The sequence below is a fragment of the Manacus candei genome, unplaced genomic scaffold (assembly GCF_025592945.1).
Source record: "Manacus candei isolate 608988 ecotype Guabito, Panama unplaced genomic scaffold, ASM2559294v1 h1tg000019l, whole genome shotgun sequence".
In the NCBI taxonomy this organism is placed as follows: domain Eukaryota; kingdom Metazoa; phylum Chordata; class Aves; order Passeriformes; family Pipridae; genus Manacus; species Manacus candei.
In genome coordinates, this window is record NW_026138067.1 from 6,053,295 (window position 1) to 6,065,899 (window position 12,605).

Genomic DNA, 12,605 nt, shown 5'->3' on the forward strand with positions numbered 1-12,605 from the left:
CCTCCTCATCCTCACCGGGAAGTCAGCAATTTTTGAGAAATTGCTCAATGCTGCCATTTTCTATCCTGCTTCTTCTGTGGAGCTGTTGCTCTATTTGGTCATGTACAGAAATGGGCATGCTCTGTTCCAAGGCACTTGGAGTCCCTGCTTTGTGAGAGTTCCTGGAGTGAAGTGAATGAAGTCTGATGATCAAAATATCAGAGCTAATTAAGGCATTTCCAAGAAAATATAGCTTATCAAAGACATTTTAGATCAAGTTTAGTTCTTACTAAGTCAGCTCTTGAATGAGGTTCTTGATTAGCCAGAGTTCTTTCTATTCATTAAATCTTCCAGATACATGTTACATTGTTAGATATCTATCAGATATATTAGGACCAGTTAGAAAGAATAGACCATTTCAAGGGCATGGGAACTTGCCTGTCCCTACTATTTTATAAAATGTCAGTGGTCATTATAATAGCAATGTCTACTATGATGGTGGAAGAAGGTTTTGAGAGAGGATCTTTCAGCATTTCAATCTCTCTGTCTCTAGAGTTCATCTCTATATTTCATCAATATACTTAAATTTATGTGTATTCTGATTAAACTGAAAACATATAGTTATTTTCTGTGATGTACAGAAATGTCTCCTTCATGAAAGCATTGATTTTTTTCTCCAAATTGTTTAGCTCTGAAAAACTTTAGTTCTTAAATTGAGATCATTACACCACAGGATACAGTATATGCTTTTCATTTTGTAAACCAAAGTTAAATTAAGTAATGTAGAAAAATATTGACTAATGTGATGATACTGAAGGCATCATTAAATGAAATCAGATCGAGATTTTTTAGAAATGACTGGTGACTTTGTTATTATTCAGTTTGACACATTTTAAAATAAACTCATAATGATTTATTGGTTTTCAGCAGTTACAAGACATTAAGGCTGTTTAGAGCTTTTTTTGTTTTGAACACATAATAACCAAAAGCATTAATTACTTTAGGATCAACATCCTGAACCTGCTCTGAATTCTTTTAAGAAGTGATGACTAGGTCCATAGCTGCAGTGATCTTTGCTGTTGAGAAGTTAGTATTTTATTTGGTCAATAGACAAAACAGATATCGTTCAGTTCTGCCGCTTCCTATCCAAGTGAGATCCTTCTCAATTCAATCTTCTTTCTAGTGCTTCTTCAGGCAACTCTTCACAATACAACTGAAGCCTCAGTTTGAGAGTAGGATCCACTATGCTGACCTCTCTTTTAAAAATTTAAAGAATTTATTTATTGTAGAGATTTGTCACATCACTTCAATTACTTTTAAAATTCAAGCATCTAATAAAATTTTATGTTTGCTAGTACTGTGATATTCATTTCTACAATTCCATTTGGAAGTATTTTTCTATATACTTTTTAAACACAGAGTAATAATGACTGAAATTTGGACACGTTTCAGCCTTCTTTATTTTAACAATGCATTTATTAAAAGACTCATGTTTGAAAGACATCCAGACATAAGGATGAATGGATTTTTAGGCATCTTAAAAATAATTATCCTATATAGTAGAAGATTTCTGTATTAAGATAATATTTAGGCAAAATAAAGATTTCACTATGCATATGGAATAACTTATTCTCTCTGAGTTCAAGGGTTTTTTAATGACTTATTTCACTTTCACCTATTGTGAATTGGGTTGGATCAATGGTTTTGCTATCGAATTGCTTTCTCTTTAGAAAGTAATGAGGCAGTAGAAGATGTATTTGTGGATTTTATATTGATGAGAGAAACTAAAAAAAAATTTTTAAAAATTGAATGGTTGAAAAGCAAACATAAGTATTACTCTCTTTCTGCTGTTTTCCTAGCATTTTCCACAATTCACATAGGGTAGTATCGGCACTGATTTCCAAAAGTGTAGGTTCATGACTTCCCATATCTCTTTCCCATTAATTTTTCTAATAGTTTCACTAGAAATTGCCAGTAGAACAATAACCTTGATCCCATGCATAATGGGGAGCAAGATCCTGTCAAAGTGTGGCCCATTATTTATGCTCTCTGGAGGAGCACATTTTTCTTTCTTACATTTCTACCTTGCTCCGATATGATTTCTCTCTGAGGATGACTTCATCCTCTGCTTCAATGCTCATTTACGAAATGGTATTTCCTTAAAATACAACACCTATTTCTCTCTTCAGTCTGTGTGCTGTAAAATAGATCATAATTTTGTCAGTTATCCTCCATGACCAATAATTCTGGAAAAATATTTAGTTCTAATAATGCATGCTATTTTTGGTGTGTAGCTTGGAGGCTGTTGCTCCATATTTATGGGGCTGTTTTAATTGAATTTAATATAATTTTGAAAAAATTCCAGAGTCTATCTAAAAGTTAATGTATTTCTAATTAAAGTAAATTTCATTTGGCTTAAAATTCTTTTGCATTAATTACCAAACTTGGATTTCAGATTATTTATGAGCAGCCAAATTATTTGATAGGGATCCAATGTATTTTCATTTCTTTGTGACAGAGGAATGCCCTGAGCGATTTACAACCTTTGATATGCATTCAGAGTATTTGTTGGCATCAGTCAGCTGAATTTAAGTGCATGAACTGAGTTCTGAATATTGATGTTAGTGTCTTTTGGTCTTCATAATTTTTAACTCTAAGACAAGCTGTGGTAATGTCATTATTAAACCTTTTAACCTGTAGAGGCTATGAAAATTGATTAAACCAATGAAGCTTTAAATAATTACTGAAAGCCATTCTGATGCATTCAATTTTTATGCCTGAACCATTAGACTGTATCTCGTGCGTGCACTGTATAAAACATACAGCACAAGCAAATTTTCTGTGTCTATTTTTGTGTCATCCCAATCAAGGAAACTGTAAAGTAGCTATATCTAACACCTTCCTAGCTCCCTCATTGTTGAGTGTGTTAATGATTCTGGAAGTGCACAAAATATCCATGGGTTCCCTTCAGTAAATGCTCAATAAGAGTGCACAAATGTATACACTAGCATGCAGTGAATATCCCTCTGGATGTAGAGCACCATACTTGGTTGGTTGACTAAACTCATTAAGTTAAATTAATTTGATGGGTTTTATTATTTTTCTTTTTTTAATGCATGATTTATATTACTTTTATTATTATTTCTGCATTTTCTCTCTCCCCCTCTTTTTGTTTTACATATTGCTTTCATTTGTTTATAGAAGAAAAGAAAGCAGATCCAGAGAATGGGGATACAGGTAGGGTGACTTATTCAAAATATTTTTTGTGGTTTTACCCTTAAGTTCTTTGATCTATTATGTTTAAACAAATGTGTAGAATAGAGTTGGATCACAATTTTGATGTATTTTTGGGATTTCAAAATAGACAAATTTTGAAATTTTCCCAAATTTTCCCAAATGTATTTCCTTTGCTTTTTTAGTGGAGTCAAATTAGAGTGAGAAATGGGAAGAAGAAACCAGAACCAGCTAAAGAAGGCTGTCATACACTTTAAGACTTCTGTTCTGTTCTTCCCTCTCCAGATATGGTGTGCTCAGCTCCACACCTCCTTTTTCTTCTCTGTTACAGGTTTCTGATTTCCAGAATCTCAGTCTTTATTTTGTCCCTTCATTGCTAGTTTTTTCTCATGCCTGAGTGGCTATGCCTCCCAAATTTTGTATCCCTTTTGTCTATATGTCTCCAAAACTCAATCTATCCTAATACACTCTACTTCCATACACCAGTTTCCCTTTTACCCTCTGTGCCCCAGAAGCCTCACTGTACAGCAAACTCCTCCAAACACATCACTATCATCAGCATCTATAGGAACCAGAATGCTTTAATAACTCCCACCAGAAGGCAATGAAAGAAAGAATGGAAGAACAGAGGTCCCAGCTGTTTTCATTTTTATTTTTTAAATACATAGGTTTGCCTTCAGCTAAGCTGGGGAATAAGGCCAGTTTGTTGTCCCTTTTGTCTCTGCTATGGATCACAGGCTATCAACTGAAGGGTCTTACCTACTCTAGAGAGTAGCCAATATCTTACCTGAAGAACAAATAACAGTCTTTAGCCCCAGGCTGAATTGAGAGATTGCTTATCTCCTTGTAAAACTGTGATCCCTGAGCAGCTGAGGTCAGAAAAAGTTAGGTATGAACCAAATTACTGATTATAGCCCTTTAAAATTTTTAGCATGAAACAAATATTCAGTTTTCAGTTATGAGGAAAGCTTTAATGGTGAAGTAGCTGAATCTTATCTTATTTTCAAGCTAAAACATGAAAATAATGGTTTTTATTTGAAGCTGGAGCAGTGATTCCAGTACCTGCAGGCACCCTTTTTGTCTGTGTCTTGAGACATTTCCCTATCTTTTGTTATAGGATATCCTGTAGCTAAAGTTGTAATTATAATCCTTTGTCTACTGGTTACATTTCCATAGATAAAAACAAAGGTCAAAGTACAATTCATATGGCCTAAGGTTTAATTTACAGTGGTCACTAGAGCTAAGCTCTGGCACAACTAACTTAGTCTCTAACTACAGTTCTTGTGGATCTGAGGGTAGGTTACAGGGCTGCTGTGCACAATATTTGGATGTCTTACTCTGGCATTTCAGGACTGTCTTTACACTGTAGTTATGCTGCTTTCCCTCAGCACACTCTTTTCTGAAAAGACAGAGAATGGCTAATAATGAATCAGCAGCTGGCTCTGTCAGCCAGGAATTTCCCTGTGCCCATGAAAACTCCACTGTACCAACCTTCAGGCCATGGCTCTCTAATGGTGGAGTTATTCAAAATAAACAAAACTCCAATATATTGCCTACAGTGCAATTATCCCAGTTATGTTTGGTGAGCAACACCAGGCTTTTTTCTCCCATTCAGTCTTTTTTATTTTTTGTGTTCCTATGGCTGACATTTGAGTGTCTCATTGGATATTTCTGTTGGAGGTACAGCTACTGTTTAGAAGCAAAATTCCAGAAGGAAGTTAAGGTAGAAATGTACAAATGAACTCATTTTGCCTGGCCAAAATTTATACTTTGGTACATCATGGCAGTAGATCAATACATCAGAAGTAGCTTTACTTTTTCTAGTGTCAGACTCTGTAGTCCTGAAAATGTTGTGCTGGGCTCTAGCTAAGGATCTGAATAACACAAGGGCTCAGTCAGCCCCCGTGTTTTTCAGACATGTGAAAACTTATGCTCCTACATTTTTGCCACTGTGGATACCTAATGGTTAGATTCAGGCTAATTCTGGTTTATCTACACATGCTCTATAAACAGCTCCTGATTACAGTGAAGTCCTTAGGATAGGACTGATGTTCAGTCTTGGCTACTAAACTCATGTTAAAAACTGAAGGTACACAGGGAGTTACTGAAATCTAGAAGAATTTTCTGCTTCTGCTAGACACCCTCACATAGGTTTCAGCAGGTATAGATTTGCCAGCAGAAGTGGAGATGATGACAGCCCTGCATTTGCACCATTTAGTGCAACATGGACCTCGTGAATGGGAAGTGCCATGACATTCGCTCAACCTTTCCTACTGCCATCTGGCTTAAGTTACAGTGAGATCAGCCCGTGGCAGCCCGGAACCCTGCACACTTTCTGCATGGCAGTTCCTTGTACAGCAGAACCAGAGCTGATCTTCTGCATTGTGAACTTTCCACTGCACTCAGGTTTTCCTCTTTTTTGCATATAACTGAATCCACTCACTTGTTAAAGACAGTTTCAAAAATGCAAAGCAAGTTAGATTTTCCTTTAATAAGATTTTATGGGAATAGAACAATGTTTTTTCAAAATTCTTCTGTCTTGTTTTTCTCTTAGACAAAAATAAACCACAAATTTTGCTTGTTTTGCTGCAGAGGTCTCACCAAGCTCTTACGTGTTATGCTCCTCTTTTGAATGGTATATTTCAGAGTGCTGGGTTTTGCATATTGTAGGCAATTGGATTTCTGAAAATCTAGCTTTCACTTTGCCAGCTGAACATAGATAAGAATGGATATTTTCTCAAGTAATTGTGAAATTTCTAATTTACGATCAAGAAGTGCTATTTCATCTCTTCTTGTAATTTCCTGAAATTTAGCAGGATGTTTGGCAAAAAAGAATGCATGCAATGATTTCATAAGAAAACAGAAGAAAAATTGACAATATTTCTATTTTGCAAAAAAATATCTCCTTTCTTTACATTACTGAAAAATGCCAAGTGGATTTGCAGAATGTTATGACAAAATAACAAAAAAAGCAAAAGATGACTTCTTTCTTTGAGCAGACGTAACACCTTATATGTTACTTCTGTCATTGAAAAAAGAAAAAATCTTTTTCCAGTGTAAAGTTTTTTTTCAAGAGGAAAAAATATATCTTTAGAGCTTTTAAAACGACATCCTAAAAAAGTCACTTCATCTTTACAATAAATTGACAAATGCTGCTATGGGGCGTATAATAGTTGAGGAAAATTGTGATAGGAAAAACTAGATGTATTTTATTTGAGGAATTTTCATTTGCTGCTCTCCTTTCTATTTTATTTCTCCCTATAAAATCCCATTTCTTCTTTCTAATTAATTTTTCTTTATTTTAATTTCTCTTAGAATCTTTTCATTCATGTTGTTGTGGGGAATAAGGATGTGGAGTGAGAATACAAAAATCAGAAGCCAGAGGGTTTATAGGGAACAGTAGAATTTAGTCTTTTTGCATTCCCACTTTCTTTCACCTTCTCTCCTTTCAGATTTCCTATGAAGTGCCCCAACATTTACCTGGCAGATCTCATAGTATTTGCTACTACCTTTACTGTTTTCAAGAAAGACAACACAAAGCTCAGAGGCCCTGCGTAGTTCTTGTGCAGAACCCCACTTTACTATTAGATTGTGACTTGCAACGGAGGTTTAGAGTTTAAATCAGTTTTATTTAGTATACTGAAATATAATATTCCCATCTCAGTTCCATATGTACAGTCCAGATTGTTCAATGCATATAATATACAGAAATTTCCATTTATGACTAGTGGGATTCTAAAATTTTAATCCTAAATAAGTTTTGTGTTAAAATTATGAAAAGTTTAAGACAATGTCAGTCAAAATGAGTATGTTTTAGCATTCAGTGCATAATGAACTATTCTTGACTTATACCATGTTAAAATGGAAAAGAATCAAACCTGTGTGTGTATAATCACTACCTATATTTTGTTTGAAAATCTCTTCTGAGTGGTTGCCTTCCTCTTTTTTTTCTACTTCTCAGTTTTCCACCTCAGCTTTGGCACCTCCTGAAATCATTCTTGAAATTGTGTGTCATTAGAACATAATACAATGATGCCACTGGGTGGCTCTTTAAGATTCTTTTAGACATCTTTAAATAGTTTTGAGCATACCAAGAATATGCTCCAATAGTAAACAGAAGGTCTGCTAGTCTGTGTGGTGGTCACTTAACTAGTAATTTGGTATGTCACATTATAGAAAATGCAGAACCAGGATCTGCACCCAAATAAGCAAGTTGTCTTTGCATTCCTTTTTATTAAATGAAAGACTCAATTTCTCTTAATTATTTTTGAAATAATAAAGTTATATTCTGTGGAAGCATTGTGTTCCATTTATATTTAGTTTTCCACAAAGTTGTTTTCATTTGAATTGTGTTGATAATACGACATTTATTAAGACTGCTGAAATACTTATCTGATATTTTCCTCCTGTTACAACTTTTTAGTTTTCTGCAACATCGTACTTCAGAAATTAAAATTATATACACAGAACTTAAGTAAATCAAATTTCATCTCTTTTTGTTAAAACTTCCATAAATATAATTTTAACCTTGGAATTGAGGACTGCTTGTGTATTTATTTTCTTTTTTTTTTTTTTTAACTTAACAGGTGCAATGGATGTAGAAGAAAGGAATCGCCAAATGAAAATGAGCAAGTACAAACAGGTAGCAGGATCAGATTCCAGGCTGGAACAAGATTATCATTCTAAGGCAAGGGAGTTTTGTTTTGAAAAGCGACAAAATATGCTAAACTGAAATATCCAACATCCTTTTAGAAAGTAATAGATGAGTGGCAGGTTTTTTCTTCAGTAAAAGTTTCTTGTGTGTCTATAATAAAATTTTTGGAAATGTGCAGCAAAACAATACACAGAGTTCTTGATTATTAAAATTTAAGAAGGCTAAGTTAAAGCAAATGAAATAGGCAGTGTAATTATCCATTGAAAGGAACAATAGTTCCATGATTTAAAAACTCAAAGAGAAGTAAAAAAGATGTTTATTGAGTGACAGATGGAATGAGCCCTATTGAAACTTGTTCATGACTTTCACATAGTAGAACAAAGAGTTTTCTTGATCTATTGAAAACTGGAAGATGCAGTGTTAGTTACTTGTTACAATTAGCACTTGGAAAGGTATTTTATACACCAACAAAAACTTTCACCCCAACTGTGGCAGTTTTCCAAGAAGCTGAATCTCTGTGTAGTAATATAACCTTAAATATACTGTCCAAAATTTCCTGCTATCTGGAACAGGGTCGTGTCATATAGACTGTGTTAATTAAAATAATCAAGATATTTTCAATTTAAACTTCTATTATGCAAAAATAATTTAGTGTCCTCTGAAAGACTTCATTAATTGAGGTCAGATTGTAAGTGGAAAACACGAGACTTCTGACCTATAAAAGCGGGTTGAGGAAGAGAAGTCTGTTTTAGACTTTTATTTCCAGGGTATAGTTCCTTGCTCCCAGTATTGGCAAAGCTGCTGTAAAATGAGATATTTAATATTTGAAGGCAAAGAAATTGTCAAATTTATTAAGTATTATTGACTTTGAAGAAAATGTGACTAATACCCTTGTTATAATTACTTTTTAGAATATACATTTCAGTGCAGGAAAATAGAGGAAGAATTTAGCAAAGCCCATTTCAAAATGAAAAACCCTGTTAACGAAAATAGAATTGACAAAGAACCCCCAAAACTGTGAAAATGGCTTAAAATACTTTAAAACTCTTTAGATGTGCTCCATGATTTTTTGGGTTTTTACATTTGTAGTTTTCACTATGCAAGGCAGAGGAATGTTTATTAATGCATGGGAGGGACTTGGTATAATGTCGTGTTTAGATGTTTCTTTTGACACCTATAGCAAAATTATTTTCCTGTGTTTCTATATTGTGGGCTTTGAAAGGTGTTACCTTTTAGAGATGAGAATAACACTGTGAGCAGACCTTATCGTAAGTGTTGTGATTGTATGTACCACAAAAATATGACTTTATGTATTGTATGTATAACCAGATTTTAATTTAATCTGCTGATTTTCCTGCTCCCTCTATGCTTGACTGAAATATGAGTCAGAAGTAGGACTGGTGTGGAGAAAATGGGTTCTCATGTGAAGGAGCTGGATAGAATATAACTACCTAAGGAAGTATTTACTATCTTTGTTTTTCCATTTCACCTACACCATATTATTGGGCCTCACTCTACATCTTTTATATTTTTTATTAAAATTTTAACTTCAGTATTATTGGAATGTATTAAAGAGGAAAATTATAAATGGAATTATTTTATGAATATGGTGATTTATTTATTGCACACATCAAACAAAATGTCTCCAGAAATAAACAGTTAATTTACTCTTCTGCCAAAGTGTAGTTTCAGTACTTGAAAATGAGTTATTTATTCTATCAATGAACTTGTGGAACTAGACACTGAGTATTTGTATATATGTATTAAATCAAAATTCATTCTTAAAACTGTGTAGTTTTAGAGTCATATGAGAACCATAACTCTCTTAAGCATATGAGTCTTCACTCTTTTACTACCACTGCTTCAATTCCCCTTAATTAAGTTCTTATATTATCTAGAGTGAGAAAAATGAGTAAGTACTATTTATCTATCTGGGTTCTACAAAAATTCTTCTGGAATCATGAACTGAAACACATATGTCAAATGCTGACTGAAATCTCATGTTTTGTGCAGTATACAGTGACTTTGATTTTTTAAACTTGTCAACTGGCACAAGCAGGCAATGAAGCATGCCACACATGAGAAAAATGTCATTAAGTAGACATTAAGACACATTTAGGAGAACTAGCACATGGAATTTTCTTTACTTTTCTGTGCTATAATTTTTTCTTTAAATGGAAATCAACAGCAACTATATGTCCCTCATGATTACTTTGAGTTAAGAAAAAAATATCCTTCATTGCTGAAAAAGCAAAGGCTATAAAAACAGAATTTGTATTAAATATTAAAATATTAAAGAAGACATCCTGTATTATACCTCTCTAACTTTGTTCTACCTCTAGAAGTCAATACTAGAGGCTTTAGAGGAAGTTACATACCCTTCTGTGGTGCATAGTTATAACAATAAGAAGCTTGTGGGAAAAGTTTACTTCCAGACCTCGGTATTCTTAGAAGCTGCTGAAATAGGAAATTGATTTTCCCCTCATATTTTTTTCCTCATGATTCATAAAATTGCAGGTTGTATTTTTATTATTCTCATACATGCCTCGTTGTATTTGGAACAATGTTATTCTACTTTCATAATATTTTGTATACATTAGCTTGGCAGGTAATACAGTGTGTAAAGGAGTTATTTCTTTAAATAACATCTTTCAGAAGCTGCTGAAGTATGATTTTAGGGCAGATATAGGGAAAGCAGGCAATATATTTATTTTTATATAATGTTTACACCTAAGCAGACATGAGAGGAAAAACATTGTGGGCACTAAGGATTAGGTATTGGAACAACGATTTCTGCTTATTGAGTACCAGGAGACTTGTACTAAATATATATACTAAAGTCTGAATTGTGGCACTGGTAGAAGCTGACACAGAAGTAAACCTGAATTCTGGAAATACAGAAAAAATCACAGTAGCACAAGAGTATTCCACCAGAGACAAAATTAACCATTTACCATGCTGATTTGTGTAATTTTCCTCAAGGACCTTTCAATGTCTGGTTTATTGTTTTGCATAAAAACTGAGCTTCCCAATTCTAAAATGTTTAATGAAGATGCACTGTGAAGAGGAAAGGGCCAGGATGGGAACTGATGAGCCCCATGTTAGATTCACATTGTTCACATTTGGTTGAACTGACTTTTGAAGTCAGTTCTCAAACTACCTCATCAAACCTCTCTGAGCCTCTCTGCCTTGCTGAGCCCTGATAGTGCTATGTTTGGTGGGAATGCCTTCCCCTGGCCATTCCCACTGCTGCTCAGATTCAGGAAACCTTGCTGACAAACGAAGGATGAAGGGTGTGAGAGATCATGCCGCTCCTCTCTCCTTGCCCCATGACTAGAACTTGGCCAGTGGATCATCTGAGGAGAGTTGAAATGCTTTGCTGCTACTGAGAAAAATGAGAGAGGATACTTCTTGTATCCTAGAAGTGTTTGCAAACAGTGTGAAGTTTACAGTCAAATGTAGAATCAAGAGAGAATTCCATCAACTCAGGCTATATTAGCTACTTCAAAAAATCTGAGTCACTACAAGCATAAAATGTTAAACAAAAGGATTTGTGTAGGAGTTGAAATAATGAAAAACCATGGCTTTCTTTAGGAATAAAGGTAAAACAGAGACTGGCTACTAGCTGACACACATTTAAACTTCAAAGTATCTTGAGACTCATTTTATTTGTTTTATTAGGAGAAAATAATGACCTACAAAAAGGCAGAGAAATCCAGTTACTTAATATAGCAATTAGTAATAGTCAGTAATGTAGTAATTAGGAACATAGTATGTTAGAGCAACAAGGAATAAAGTAGGGATAAAAGAGGTAAAAGACCAGATAAAACCTGATATTTTTACTGAACAAGCTTATTTAGGCTTATAAAGAGTACATCAAATAAACAATTATACAGAACATCAAAGAGGATTTCTCAACTCCTCCTCTAATGATTCATATTGATGATAAGACTGAAACTTCCTGCATCATCAGATGCATGTAAAGCTGCAGTTCCTGATAATCAATAACCACAATACAAGTTCAATATAGAAGCATAATTCTCCCTGTTTGGTGTACGAAACTAGTACTATTAGGCATACTAGCATTCTGCTTTATGATCTTCTAAACTGATAACAAAACCAAGACAAATTAAACTGTGGAAAAGAAGAGTCAAGCATGTGCTCAGTTCATTGGAGTAGTGTAGATGCAGCTGAAATGCTCTTGGAGCGTGCAGACACTGAACAGTTGAGTTCTTCAGACTGAGACACTTTGGTTCAGCAGTGAATCAGTAACACCTTGTGGGTTACCTGTGTGAGAGAATGTGCAAAAGGTAAGAGCTGTAACACTGGAGGTGGAAGAGGCTGAATTTGAATACCTCAGAAGCAGATCTCAGTTCTCATTCTTGCAATATGCAAAAGTGTCCAAGAGCTGCCTTCTTCCTCTGAAACCTGCAGTAAATAGTTGTGTCATTGTTACAGCTACATCTGGTATCCTCTGATTGGTGCTGTTGACTGAAACCTTTGATTTGATGATGTTTTGGGAATGCCCTTGTCTTCTCCTTAAAGATCAAAGCAGAGCAGCAAAGATTGCTAGCAGAAGTACTTGTCACTTTTCTTCTTGAAACCTTTGTGGAGTTGAACAAACATCCAAACTAAAGAGATGTTGACATCATTGATAATTTACTGCACATAAGCCGTATTTGATTTATGTTGGGTTTATATTAGCAATTATTTTAGAGTTTGGGAGTTCTGGGAAGAT

At 34.4% G+C, this 12,605-nt stretch overlaps 1 protein-coding gene across 39 annotated transcripts in view; it reads left to right on the forward strand.

Annotated features, from left to right (window-relative positions):
- Positions 1-12,605, forward strand: part of RIMS2 (regulating synaptic membrane exocytosis 2) — a 449,774-nt gene that overhangs the window by 347,925 nt on the left and 89,244 nt on the right. For 16 of the 39 annotated variants that reach the window (XM_051785120.1, XM_051785121.1, XM_051785124.1 and 13 more), the window contains one exon: positions 7,800-7,900. The exons of 16 other annotated variants lie outside the window; for them this stretch is intronic. In XM_051785120.1, the coding sequence (XP_051641080.1) occupies positions 7,800-7,900 (101 nt within the window). Of the gene's footprint in view, positions 1-3,180; positions 3,217-7,799; positions 7,901-12,605 lie in introns of all 39 variants that reach the window. 7 more of the 39 variants (XM_051785115.1, XM_051785116.1, XM_051785117.1 and 4 more) reach the window with 1 other exon arrangement.